Source organism: Gorilla gorilla, chromosome 21, assembly GCF_029281585.2.
Source record: "Gorilla gorilla gorilla isolate KB3781 chromosome 21, NHGRI_mGorGor1-v2.1_pri, whole genome shotgun sequence".
In the NCBI taxonomy this organism is placed as follows: domain Eukaryota; kingdom Metazoa; phylum Chordata; class Mammalia; order Primates; family Hominidae; genus Gorilla; species Gorilla gorilla.
In genome coordinates, this window is record NC_073245.2 from 28,176,734 (window position 1) to 28,191,166 (window position 14,433).

Here is a 14,433-nt window from a genome sequence, read left to right on the forward strand (position 1 = left end):
GTTCCTAATATATTCACAAAGTTGAACCATAATCAATTTTAGAACATTTTGTTAACCCGGAAAGAATCCCTGAACCCTTTAGCTGTTACTACCCAAAACTCCCTATTCCTACTGTCCATGTATTGACTTTCTGCCTCTGTAGATTTATGTACTCTGGACATTTCACATAAATGGAGTCATATACTATGTGGCCTTTGGTGAACACTTTCTTTCACTTAGCATAATGTTTTCAAGATTCATCAATATTGTAACATATATTAGTATTCCTAAATATGGCTTAATATTCCATTGTATGGATAGACCACATTTGGTTTATCCATTCATCAGTTGATGGACTTTTGGGTTGTTTCTACCTTTTGACTATGACCATAAATACTGCTTTGAACATATGTATACAAGTTTTTGTGTGGACACACGTTTTTATTTCTCTGAGTGTAGATCTAGGAGTGGAATTGCTGGGTCAAATGTAACTCTATGTTTAACTTTTTGAAGAATTGCTAGACTGTCTTCCAAAGTGGCTGTGCCGTTTTACATTCCCACCAAGCAGGATATGAAGATTCTGATTTCTCCACACATCCTTGCCATATTGTCGTTGTCTGTCTTTTTTATTATAGCCATCCTACTGAGTATGAAGTGTAGTGTCTCATTGCAGTTTTGATTTGCATTTCTTTGATGAATATTATACTTTAAAATTCTTGTCTGTTTCATAAATTAAGTGTGCCTTTTCCTGTAATAGCTTGTTTAGTTTGTTATCCTTTTGTTTTCTTGCTTTTTTTTTTTTTTTTTTTTTGAGGTGGATTTTTACTGTTGTTGCCCAGGCTGGAGTATAGTGATGCGATCTCGGCTCACTGCAACCTCTGCCTCCTGGGTTCAAGCAGTTCTCCTGCCTCAGCCACCGAAGTAGCTGGGATTACAGGTGCCCGCCACCACACCCAGCTAATTTTTGTATTTTTATTAGAGATGTGGGTTTCATCATGTTGGCCAGGCTGGTCTCGAACTCCTGACCTCAGGTGATCCACCCACCTTGGCCTCCCAGAGTGTTGGGATTACAGGCATGAGCCACCGCGCCCGGCGATTTTCTTGCACTTTTTATTTACGGGTCTTGATTTATTTTTTCCCGGTGAGCTCATACCCCCTTAGTGTTTTCAGCTACCTTTGCTGGCAGTTTACACCTAGGGAAGAGAGCAAAAGCCTGGTTCCTAGCTTTTGACCCTGTCAGCAAGTTTAGCAAAATGGGAGGTTCTGGGCAAAACCATTTCTCATCCTCTCTTTTTCCCACAGTCAGCCACCTTCTTCTCTCAGGGAACCTCCCAGGACCTCTCACCCAGGTGCTGCTTTTGATCTCCCTCTGGTGTTGCTTCCTAGGACTGTGGGATGCTCAGGGGCTGCCCAGAGTGGTGTCCACCCTCACCCAGGAAGGCTCTAGTGCCGCTCTGGCGTTACCTTCCAGCCAATACGTGGCTGGCAAAGTTGATTGGCAGCGATCTACCTCTCCCAGAGAAGTGCTCGGGGGAGGAGATGGCTTAACCAAGCAGCCCCTGACCCATCTGCAGGGCAGAGCCTTTTTCTGCCCTCTCTACTCTGCTGCCTCACTTGTACCCAGCCACCTGTCGCCTCCCCGGGCTTTCTCCCAGCCTTGTGTTTTGCCTTCCCTCTCATGTCTGTAGCATCTCTCAGATGGGCTTGGAAAGGGACCAAGCAGCCCACCTAGCTCTCCATTTTGTTTAGAACTAGAAGTATAAAGAAACTCATTTAACATTTTTTCTCACTTATTTGACCGTGGGATGCTTTTTTCCCCACACTTTACCATTCAGCAAATGCAAGTCAAGTACATAACATACACCGAGAGCCGAAACATGGCTCAAACCTGTAATCCCAGCACTTTGGGAGGCCAAGGCAGGCAGATCACTTGAGCTCAGGAGTTTGCGACCAGCCTGGGCAACATGAGGAAACCTCATCTCTACCAAAAAAAATACAAAAATTAGCCAGATGTGGTGACATGTGCTACTCAGGAGGCTGAGGTGAGAGGATCACTTGAGCTAGGAGGTCAAGGCTGTAGTGAGCCATGATCATGCCACTGCACTCCAGCGTGGGCAACTGAGTGAGACTGTCTCAAAAAAAAAAAAAAAAAGCCAGGTATGGTGGCTCACCCCTGTAATCCCCACACTTTGGGAGGCTGAGGTGGGCAGATCATGATGTCAGGAGTTCAAGACCAGCCTGGCCAACATAATGAAACCCCGTCTCTACTAAAAATACAAAAATTAGCCAGGCATGGTGGCGCGTGCCTGTAGTCCCACTACTCAGGAGGCTGAGGCAGGAGAATCGCTTGAATCTGGGAGGTGGAGGTTGCAGTGAGCTGAGATGACACCTCTGCATTCCAGCTTGGGCAACAGAGTGAGACTTCGTCTCAAAAAAAAAAAAAAAAAGTGCCAAGCGCTATTCTAGCAGGGGATCTGCTGTGAACTAAGACAGAGTAGGTCCCTGTCCTTAGGCAGGGGGCATCCTTGAGCAGGGAGCTGACATTAACTAGCTCACCAGGCAAATAAGATTACATCATGCAGAGTGAACGCGGGGACAGTGATGTTACATCATGCAGAGTGAACGTGGGGAGGAGTAGCGGGCAGGAGCACTGCTCTATGGGGGTTCAGGACGGCCTCTCTGAGGAGGCAGCACTTGAACTAAGTCCACAAGGAGGAGCCAGGGTGATGAAGGGTCAGGGTGGAAGGCCCAGGCGCAGACCCTGAGGCAGGAGTTGGGTTGGTGTATGTGGCTGGAACCTAGTGATGGCAGAGGGAACGGGTTGGTGGCTAATGAGGCTACTGGGGTGACAGGGGCCAGATCCTGCAGGATCCTACAGGTCATAAGTAAGGAGTTTGAACTGCATTCTGAACATATGGTAGGAAGCCATGTCAGAGTTTTGATCAAGGGAAGTGAATTTATGTTTTTAGAAGACTCTGGCTTCTGTGTCGAGAGTGGATAGTATGGGTGTAAGAGTGGGAGCAGAGAGACCAATGGGAGGCAGTGGATCCAGGCAGCATTGGGAGTGGTTTACACTAGAGTGGGAAGAAGTTAGGGAGCTGTATAACTTTGATGGAGCTTCCCAGAACTTACCTTGAGACATTAACCAGATAATGAGAGTATTCTGTGCAGTAAGTAGTTCAGTGGCTGGTGTTATAGTTACCTGTTGCTGCATTATAAACCACTCCAAAACTTAGTGGCTTTTGATCCCTGTATCTTTTTTCTGATTCTGTGGATTGACTGGGCACTGTTGGGTGGTTCTTTACTTAGTGGGCTGAAGGCTGGGGTCACTCATGTGCTGCATTAACCTGAGAGCTAGTTTGGGATTGGAATGACCAGGAGAGCCTCTCTTCCTCCAGAGTCCATCTCCCTGTGGCCTCTAGTTATTAACTGGTCTAGCTGGACTCCAAGAGGGAGAAAGTGGAAGCAAGCCACCAGTTGTCTTAAGACCTAGACTCAAAAGTCCCAGAAAGTTATTTCTGCTACTTTCTGATTGGTCAGAGCTATTCACAAGGTCCACCCAGCTTCAGGGGGTGGGGAAATTTATCCTGCCTTTTGATACGAGGAGCCGCTTAGTAGGGATGGAGGAATTGTTAGTGGCTGTATTTAGAAATTACATACCACACTTTTCAGTTTTACCTTGAAACTGACTTTAAGCCTTGGAAGAATTCAAAGTTGGCCTTTGAAAATTTTGGTGTCCAGTTTGGGAAGGTATGAAAGCAAATTATAATGGAAGGAATCTTGTTCTTTCCTTTTAACAAAGTTATTTTCTAGGTTAAGAGCAAACTGATTCTACAAAAACAAGTTTTTAAACATCATCCAACCCTTCGCAAACAACTTTATAAATGTGCCTTTTAATCTTCCATCTGATTTCTTTGCTATAAAGCCCTAATTGTACATGTTCTGTTAGTACATGACTGAGAGCCCTGGAGCGGCAGTCATTGAAGAACAACATATTTCCAGTCCAGCTCTTGGGGTTTGAAATGAAACACATAAAATCTACCAAGTCTGTTAGGATACCTTCCTAGGGAACAGAGGCCTCTTCCTCATTGAACCCCTGATAAGACCTCTCTGCTACTGAGATTTATTTTAGGGATGATATTCTACATCACTCCCATTTTTGTCAAATTTATTCACTGGAAAAGAGATTGTATTAGTTTGTTTTCATGCTGCTGATAAAGACATACCTGAGATTGGGAAGAAAAAGAGGTTTAATTGGACTTAGAGTCCCACCTGGCTAGGGAGACCTCAGAATCATGGTGGGAGGCAAAAGCCACTTCTTACATGGTGGTGGCAAGAGAAAAATGAGAAAGATGCAAAAGTGGAAACCCCTGATAAAACCATCGGATCTCGTGAGATTTATTCACTACCATGAGAACAGTATGGTGGAAACCGCCCCCATGATTCAAATTATCTCCCACTGGGTCTCTCCCACACCATGTGGGAATTATGGGAATACAATTCAAGATGAGATTTGAGTGGAGACACAGAGCCAAACCATATCATTCCACCCCTGGCCTCTCCAAATCTCATGCCCTCACACTAAAAAATCAATCATGCCTTCCCAACAGTCCCCCAAAGTCTTAACTCATTTCAGCATTAACCCGAAAGTCCATAGTCCCAAGTCTCATCTGAGACAAGGCAAGTCCCTTCCATCTGTGAGCCTGTAAAATCAAAAGCAAGCTAGTTACTTCCTAGATACAATGAGGGCACAGGTATTGGGTAAATACAGCAGTTCTACATGGGAGAAATAGGCCAAAACAAAGGGGTTACAGGGCCCATGCAAGCTTGAATTCCAGCAGGGCAAATTCTAAATGATCTAAAATGATCTCCTTTGACTCCTTATCTTACATCCAGATCACACTGATGCAAAAGGTAGGTTCCCAGAGTCTTAGGCAGCTCCACCCCTGTGGCTTTGCAGGGTATAGCCCCCCTCCTGGCTGCTTTCATGGGCTGGCATTAAGTGTCCAACTTTTCCAGTTGCACAGTGCAAGCTATCGGTGGATCTGCCATTCTGGGGTCTGGAGGACGGTGGCCCTCTTCTCACAGCTAGGCAGTACCCCAATAGGGACTCTGTGTGGGGGCTCTGACCCCACATTTCCCCTCTGCACTGCCCTAGCAGAGATTTTCCATGAGGGCCCTGCCCTGACAGCAAACTTTTGCCTGGGCATCCAGGTGTTTCCATACATCTTCTGAAATCTAGGTAGAGGTTCCCAAACCTCAATTCTGGACTTCTGTGCACCCTCAAGCTCAACACAAAGTGGAAGCTGCCAAGGTTTGAGGCTTGCACCCTGTGAAACCATGGGCCGAGCTGTACCTTGGCCCCTTTTAGCAATGACTGGAGCGGCTGGGGCACAGGACAGCAAGTCCCCAGGCTGCCTTCTAGGCTTCCAGGTCTGTGATGGGAGGGGCTGCCATGAATACCTATGGCATGCCGTGGAGATTGTCTTGGGGATTAACATTCGGCTCCTTGTTACTTATGTAAATTTCTGCAGCCAGCTTGACTTTCTCCTCAAAAAATAGGTTTTTCTTTTCTACTGCATTGTCAGGCTGCAAATTTTCTGAATTTTTATGTTCTGTTTCCCTTTTAAAATGGAATGCTTTTAATAGCACCCAAGTCACTTTTGTTTTTTGTTGTTTGTTTTTTTTTTGAGATAGAGTCTTGCTCTGTTGTCCAGGCTGGAGTGCAGTGGTGCGATCTTGGCTCACTACAACCTCTGCCTCCCAGGTTCAAGTGATTCTCCTGCCTCAGCCTCCCAAGTAGCTGGGATTACAGGTGTGTGCCACTATGCCTGGCTAATTTTTGCATTTTTAGTAGAGACAGGGTTTCACCATGTTGGCCAGGCTGGTCTTGAACTCCTAACCTCAGGTGATCTGCCCACCTCCGTCTCCCATAGTGCTAGGATTACAGGCATGAGCCACCATGCCTGGCCTTCAAGTCACGTCTTGAATGCTCTGCTGCTTAGAAATTTCTTCCACCAGATACCCTAAATCATCTCAAATTCAGAGTTCCACAGATCTCTAGGGCAGGGCAAAATGCCGCCAGTCTCTTTGCTAAAACATAGTAAGAGTCACCTTTGCTCCAATTCCCAAGAAATTCCTCATCTCCATCTGAGACCACCTCAGCCTGGACCTTATTGTTCATATCACTATCAGCATTTTTGTCAAAGCCATTCAACAAATCTCTAGGAAGTTCCAAACTTTCCCACATTTTCCTGTCTTCTTATGAGCCCTCCAAACTGTTTCAGCCTCTGCCTAATACCCAGTTCCAAAGTCATTTCCACATTTTCAGATATCTTTTCAGCAACACCCCACTCCTGGTACCAATTTATTATATTAGTCTGTCTTCATGCTGCTGATAAAGACATACCCAAGACTGGGAAGAAAAGGAGGTTTAATTGGACTTACAGTTCCACATGGCTGGGTAGGCCTCAGAATCATGGCAGGAGGTGAAAGACACTTCTTAGTGGGCAGTGGCAAGAAACAAATGAGGAAGATGCAAAAGCAGAAACCCCTGATTAAAAAAAACAAAACATCGGATCTTGTGAGACTTATTCACTGCTATGAGAACAGCATGGTGGAAACCGCCCCCATGATTCAAATTATCTCCCACCAGGTCCCTCCCACAACACAAAGGAATTAAGGGAGTACAATTCAAGATGAGGTTTGTCTGGGAACACAGAGCCAAACCATATCAGAGATGTATTTCAAAAATTCTGTATACAGTAGTAGTTGGCCCCAGTGGCTGTTTGGATAACAGAGCGATCATATAATATGACTCATGTGTGTGTTACCTACTTGTTACTAGTTAATATTTAGTGAATGGGTTGAAGGCATAATATAGACAAAGTGAAGCCTAGAGAAGCTGCAAATCCAGCGTTCAATCCTGCATCTCACTCACTCTAATGAGTTAAAAAAAATTTTTAAATGACTTCAAAATTTTAAAATTATTACTTTTATTTTAAACAGCTGGGGTTTTTTGTGTCTAGTTTTATGCAAAGGTGTCTATAAACTTTGTATTGAAGTTTGAGCTTTCCAAATAAGTAATACAAAAAGACCTACTTTTTGACACATAAAAATATGATACTAATTATATATGGAAATTAACCAATCCTCAGAGTAATTTTGTTTCTTTTTTTTTTTTTTTTGAGACGGAGTCTCGCTCTATCGCCCAGGCTGGAGTGCAGTGGTGCAATCTCGGCTCACTGCAAGCTCCGCCTCCTGGGTTCACGCCATTCTCCTGCCTCAGCCTCCCAAGTAGCTGGGACTACAGGCGCACCTGCCACCACGGCTGGCTAATTTTTGTATTTTTAGTAGAGACGGGGTTTTACCGCGTTAGCCAGGATGATCTCGATCTTGTGACCTTGTGATCCGCCTGCCTCAGCCTCCCAAAGTGTTGGGATTACCGGCATGAGCCACTGTGCCCAGCCTGAGTAATTATTTCTATATAACCAGTGTTTCTTTCTCATAGACTTCCTTGCCGTCCAGGAAGGGATTTCGACACCAGACCACCAAGTTTTTGTATCGCTTGGTGGGATCAGAAGATATGGCTGTGGACCAGAGTATTGTCAGCCCTTATACCTCTCGGATCTTGAAACCTTATATCAGGTATATGGAGAACTAGAGGTGTGATGTCAGGTGTGTCATGAGGGATAATGATTGTGGTTTCTGTGCCCTGTTCTCCTGTTGGAGAGAATAAAGATCACAAACTGTGAGCAACATTGGCAAGGACTGAGTTCTGTGCTTCACCTCCAGTTTTGTCCTTTGCTTGTTTCAACTCTACTTTTTTGCAGAGAACATGGTCCTTTGAAAGAAACTTAAAAAGCAAAAATAAATTAACTGAAAGATTGCTTTGTGATGATCATAATCATTATTTTATTTATTTATTTATTTATTTTTTTGAGACAGACTCTTGCCCTGTCACCCAGGCTGGGGTGCAGTGGTGCAATCTTGGCTCACTGTAACCTCTGCCTCCGGGGTTCAGGGAATTCTCTTGCCTCAGCCTCCCAAGTAGCTGGGATTATAGGCATGCACCACCAAGCCCAGCTAATTTTTGTATTTTTAGCAGAGACAGGGTTTCACCGTGTTGGCCAAGCTGGTCTTGAACTCCTGACCTCAAGTGATCCGCCCAGCTTGGCCTCCCAAAGTGCTGGGATTACAGGCGTGAGCCACTGGGCCCGGCCCTCATTATGTTATTTTAAATACTAAAGTTGTATATTTTTAGTAGTCTGAAATGAAAAAATGTGAAAGACATCTCAGTTGAGCCTCCATCTGGACTGGATGTATATGAAGCAGTTTCCAATAATGAATGTCATTGTCCAGGCAATGAAATGGAAGCTGAGCTTGCTAGAGAGGACCCAGCAGTGTCTGGCACTGTAAATGAGAGCACATTATTGCACTCATTGCACTACAGTTGCCCTGCAGCTCCATGATCACCCTGACCCTCCATGCCAGCACCACATTCCTGGGCAGGCACAGTGAGAAGCAGTTTGTGAGCCTGCTCCAAGCTCACTCTGTCTCTGGTGTTCCCCAAATGCCCCACAAAGTTGAGTGTTCCCTCTTCTGGCCTCCAAGGCACTGGAGATGCATCCTCATGTCTGACTCCTTGGGGTGAATCTGATGCTGTATCTGTTTCCTCACTTTGTTCATGAAGGGCACCTAGCACAGTCCCTGGTAGGTACAGAGGGCTTTGGCCTGATGAATGTTCAGAGTGAATTTTAGATTTCATACATAAAAGTATAGCTATAATCAAGCCAGCTTCGTGTAAAACAGTGCAGGTTACTTTAAAGTTTCAAGCAGATCAAAGAGTTTATATGAGTCAAAAAGCTAGGAATAATACCAGGTATTTTTCTTGACTTAAATTTGTTTATCTTCTGTGGTACCGGAGGCGTGATTATGAAACAAAGCCACCCAAACTGCAGCTCCTGTCACAGATTCGTTCCCACCTGCACAGGAGCGACCCTCACTGGACGCCGGAGCCCGACGCACCTCTCGATTACTGTTATGTGCGGCCAAATCACATCCCAACAATCAACTCCATGTGTCAGGAGTTTTTTTGGCCTGGTATGTTCCCCCTCCCAAACCAGGCAGGTCATTTTTCTGTACGGTCCATTCTAGCAATTTTTAAAATTATTTTATGTGATATCCTTAAGATTTTTATTTATGATTTCGTTTAGTTTGTCTCTGCTAACATGGAAATATTAAAATACAAATACCTCTTGCTTTCCTAAAATCTAGAAGAAGCCAGCAATAAACAGTGTTTTTGTTTGTTTCTCTTCCCTGTTTGTCTCTGTTTCCAGAGTAAAAGATTCATCCTGTTTTGCTTCTGCATATGTTTAGATACCAGGTAATGTCTATCAAAGATACACAGACTGGTAGCTTGGGCGTGTTTGGACACTTTTGTTTTTGGCTTAATAATTCTTTATGTTTTGTTTATTTAGCTGTTCCTTAGAGAGTATTAGTACAGCCAGAAGGTGTTTTTTAAAAGCCAAATGCCCTGATCACAGACTGTGAGAATAAGGGTAAACCCAATATAATTTGTCATTTTATCAGCCTTAACAAAATTGCCTCTGAAGACCAAAGTCATTAATTAAAGGAACACATTTGCATTGCTAAATATAAACTGTTCTTTGTGGATCTGCTTTCCCACGCTGCCTTGAAACCTAAAGGAAATAATACATGTCTTTCAGATGTTAGATACGATTTCATCAAGATAGAGCTGTGTCGTCTTTATTGTCACATAATCACATAATTGTGAATGTGGTGGCAGAGCTGCACTCATTCTTTTGGGAGTCATATTGAGCCAAAAGTAACATTCTGGGAGCATCTCCTGCTTCCTGCCCTTATGTTAGGTGCCTTCCATACATTATGCACAGAAGCATATTTTACTTATTTATTGTGAAAGGTAGCATTTGTACAAAAGAACTTATAAATTATATGTTTGGGGTTAAAGGATGTGATAGAACACGCTCGGGGGATCTTTACTTAACCCTGTCAGGTCTAGGTATGCTCTTCATCTTACATATTGCAGAAACGGAGTCTCTGAGACATTTTGAAATGTGCCAAGCCACACATGGTAGAGGAGGCTGAGTTCAAAGCCAGCTGTGTCCAATTCTGAACCCGTGCACTGCTACCTACCCTATTCTGCCACTCTTCTTTTAGAAAATACTATGTAATTTCAATATTTTCTAAAATTCACTCTTATTTTTATGATCTGGATGTGTGGTCTCTATGTTACCTCCAGTTTTGGTGTTTTGTTTTTTTTTTTAGCGTGCAGGTGTAGCTATATGTACATGCTGAACAGCTTGGTGTTCCTTAATTCTCAAAGGCATGTGGTTTGAGTCTCCGATGGTTTCTTTTCTTTAGGCATTGACCTGTCTGAGTGTCTGCAGTACCCAGACTTCAGTGTTGTTGTTCTTTATAAAAAAGTCATCATTGCCTTTGGCTTCATGGTTCCTGACGTGAAATACAATGAAGCTTACATTTCATTTCTGTTCGTCCACCCTGAATGGAGAAGAGCAGGGATTGCAACTTTCATGATCTATCATCTGATTCAGGTAAGTTGTCTATGTTTATGATTTATCACCTGTGTCTGGGCTCCCCTGAACAACCTGGAGGAGGAATGAAGCTGAGCTAGCCCTTCCCAGCATGGCCCAATGGAATGGTTTCCTTGGAAACCAAGTGAAGAAAGCCAGTCATCAGCATTCATGAGGTTATCAAAGCACACAGACAAAAATCTCCGACCCTCTAAAATAAGATTATTATTCAGACTCAGGTTTCATAGAAACCAGTTTGTGAACATGTGTATAAATAAAATGAGAAAATACCAAAAGCAAGAGCTTTAGGGTAGACTATTCATATTAGTAGTGGCTACTGCTCTTAAGATCATCACCTTCGCAACTCAGAGAAGTGAGGGTAGGACTATTATTTTTATTTTTTTAAATATTTGTAAACATTTTAGCACAACTGTATCAATAAGAATATATATATATTTTTTGAGACAGGGTCTCATTGTGTCACCCAGACTGGAGTTGCACAATCATAGCTCACTGCAGCCTCAACCTCCTGGGCTCGAGTGATTTTCCCGCCTCAGCCTTCTGGGTAGCCAGGACCACAGGTGCACACTGCCATGCCCGGCTGATTTTTTGTAGGGACAGGGTCTCACTGTGTTGCCTGGTCTGTGCTTGAACTCCTTGGTTCAAGCAGTCCTTCCACCTCAGCCTCCCGAGTGCTGGGATTATGGGCAAGAGCCACCGTGCCTAGCTACATATTTTATTTTTGCTGATACTTTTTAATTTTACTATCACTGTATAAGGCTGATATGAACCTTCTAAGATTTGATTCTAGTACTGAATTATAATTCATCCTTTAATATATTTGTATCACCTTTGAAGAAAATACACCATATATCACCATCAAAAAACATGCAAGGATTTTTTTTCCCCTAGAATTTTTTTTAGTCAACTTTTACTTAGAAACCATTTGGTATGGAGGATTATATGTTTATGCAGGCAAGATTCCTTTTAAAGAGGAGATGAAGATGATAAAAGTTGTTTCTCCAATTTTTAATGAAACTTGCTTAATAATTCCCAAATGTTGGCAGGAACCTTGGAACCATTTTCCTAGAAATTGCTTTCCTTCTCTCCTTAGGCAGTGACTATGTAAATCACTCACTGAGTAATTAATATGTGCTACTTTGGGTGGTGGTTTTCTCTTGAGAGCTTCTCAGTTATTTCTACAACACTCCCTTTCTCTGCCCCATCCCAACCAAGAGTTGATCTCTCAGTATGCGTCTTTTTAACCTAGGAGAGCACTTAGAGGATTTGCTGCCGTATCTGTCACTGGTAAGGGCCTGAAGACAGGGCAGGAATAGTACTCTGTCCTTGTGTGTGTGTGTCCTTGGTGCCCAACATGAGGGCTGGTACAGAGTCAGTCCCTGCTGAGTGTTTGCGAGGCCACTGGAGGAGTGGTTCATCTTTGCAGGTGGGCACCTTCCCCTCCAGCCAGACCATACACCTGAGGGCCCAAACATAGGTGGCGCACAGTCGCTGGCACTCAATGATGGCCACGGTGAGATCACGTATATTTGCAATCTAGCAAACACTAATATGACCCCACAAAATTTGCTTTAAAAACTCACAAAGTGCTCTTGTCCCTGGCATACTGGTAAGTGCTCTCTTGTCCTAAAAATGCCTATGGATACACATGGAAGTTAAGCAGAGAAAGCAGGTAGCTATCAGATGACTGTCAACAGAGGAGTTCTTAGAGGCCTGAGAGAACCATGGGTTATAAATCTCAAGGACTCTATCAACTTCAGTATTTCAGTGCCTTCTTTATTAAAAAGTAAGTTCTTAAATGATATGACTTTTGGGACACCTTACTCTGTGTAGCTGATTAAAGAATCTAAGGACTTGCCTTGTGTTGATAGAATGATTGTTACTCTTTTCCCCTAAGATTAGGTCAAAGCTGAATGTAGAAATCTCAGTTCTAAGAAGCTAATTCTGTCAGTTTTAGAGAGACAGAAGGTGGACTTTGGGATTCAGAAGGTCTATACAAGGGCCTCAGGTTTTATAATTACATTCTTAATATTTCATGTTTGTGCATGTAATTTAGCAGGCCTAGTAAAGGAATTTTTACAGGTTTTGGGGAGGTACAAGATAACATCTAGTTTTGAAAAGCAAAACTTATTTTGTTCTGTATTTGTTCAGGGTTATCATAGTGTTAGGTATTGAAATGTTTGACATATTTAAAGGTAATTGAGTTGTAAATAATAAAGCTGACAATAACAATATCCCCATTGACCCTTTGCTTCAAAGAAAAATAAAAAACACCCAGAATACTATCAGTTTCCTTGGTCTTGTGAATGTTTTGATCAGCAGCAAAATGTCATTCTGTTTCCAGCTGTTGCTAGGTGTTGCAATGTCTCAGCCTCAGTCTCTGATTTCTCCGGTTTCCATAACTAACTGCCTACACTTAAAAGCGTTTCTTTACCTACTCATTTTCCCTCAGGCCTTTCCATTTTTATCTTGTATTTTTCCACTCTTTTGGCAGACCTGCATGGGCAAGGACGTAACCCTTCACGTCTCAGCAAGCAACCCCGCTATGCTACTGTACCAGAAGTTTGGATTCAAGACTGAAGAATATGTATTAGATTTCTATGATAAATATTACCCATTGGAGAGTACAGAGTGTAAACACGCATTCTTTCTGAGGCTCCGGCGCTGATGCGAATACAGCTCACAGAGAAACGCATGTGCTATTGGAGAACAGGTCTTTGTGGAGATCTAAAGGCAGTGATTGATTTCACAGGGAGCTCTAATCTTCTCTGTGATTACATGGTCCTTCAAACTCCCAACCAAAGTGAGAAAAGCGGCATGCAGTGAAATGAGCAGTGAGCAGCCCTTTAGCAAAATCACCCTCCAGTCCTTCCTGGAGATGCCTTCGGCCAGCATCCCAGACTCCACAGTTAAATGAACGATGTCGTGATTCTCCCTCCACCTGACAGTTTGTAAGAGTGAAAGAGCATCTAACCTGATGCTCTTGGAGAGAGATAACCTGTCTGTCATAACTTAAAGGATGAGAAAATGTGGTGTAGCTATTAAAGATTCATGCAGTCCCAAAAGGCACTGTCCTGGGATGATGAGAGATTATGAGGTGATTTCGTAAAAGGAATCCAACCCTGTGCCCGGCCATTGATGTGTTGTCATTGAATCCAGGAGGATTTCTACGGCACTGAAGTTTTGTTGTTTCTTTTGCTGACTTTGGTTACAGTCAGAAAAAATAAACTAGATGTTTGTGTCTACATGTTCTACATGTTCTACCTGTTGTACCTATTAGCATCTTCCTGCAGGGACTTGGGCCCATGGCCTGGGAGGTTGGTTTGGGATTGGGGTTGTTGGGCAGCCTGCCATTCACCTGGCCTATCCTGGCCCTTCTCATGCCCAAGACAGTTGTTTCACAGGAGTGGAAGTGTGGGTGATGCAAGTAGAACCCTCTAGATGTACCCTGTGTGGTCTGCAGGACTGGACTGTTTGCTGTGTTTGTGGATGTTGGCGATAGACTGTCAATCAGGTTGTTTGTGATCCAACAAGAACATTTCCAAAAGTATCTAGGTGTTCTCAAATAAAAAGCTTTCTTTGCACAACCCATGGCCAGAGCGTCAATCTAGTCAGTTTGCTTTCAAACCCTCTTTAATTAAGATCAGTGGTTCTTAACTTTTTGGGACATGGATCACTTTGAGAATACAAAGAAAGCTGAATACTCTCTAGAAAACTGTCATGCACATTTAAAATTTTGCATCAGGGATCTGTCCACCACAAGTTAAGAACATCTGTTCTAGAAGCTGTACTTGCAGCCAGCTCGAATTCCTTTGTGTGAGAGAGAATGTGTTGAGCTCCCACATTAAGCCAATCTGGA

The 14,433-nt window shown here is 43.3% G+C and overlaps 1 protein-coding gene across 3 annotated transcripts in view; it reads left to right on the forward strand.

The window, feature by feature from the left end:
- KAT14 (lysine acetyltransferase 14) overlaps positions 1 to 13,819 on the forward strand; it is a 45,063-nt gene extending 31,244 nt beyond the window's left edge. For 2 of the 3 annotated variants that reach the window (XM_031004969.3, XM_055372918.1), the window contains exons 7-10: positions 7,490 to 7,626; positions 8,906 to 9,081; positions 10,384 to 10,574; positions 13,069 to 13,819. In XM_031004969.3, the coding sequence (XP_030860829.1) occupies positions 7,490 to 7,626; positions 8,906 to 9,081; positions 10,384 to 10,574; positions 13,069 to 13,242 (678 nt within the window). In that variant the 3' untranslated portion in view covers positions 13,243 to 13,819. Of the gene's footprint in view, positions 1 to 7,489; positions 7,627 to 8,905; positions 9,082 to 9,317; positions 9,365 to 10,383; positions 10,575 to 13,068 lie in introns of those variants that run through there. The other variant, XM_055372919.2, reaches the window with a different exon arrangement.
- Positions 13,820 to 14,433: the final 614 nt, after the last annotated feature.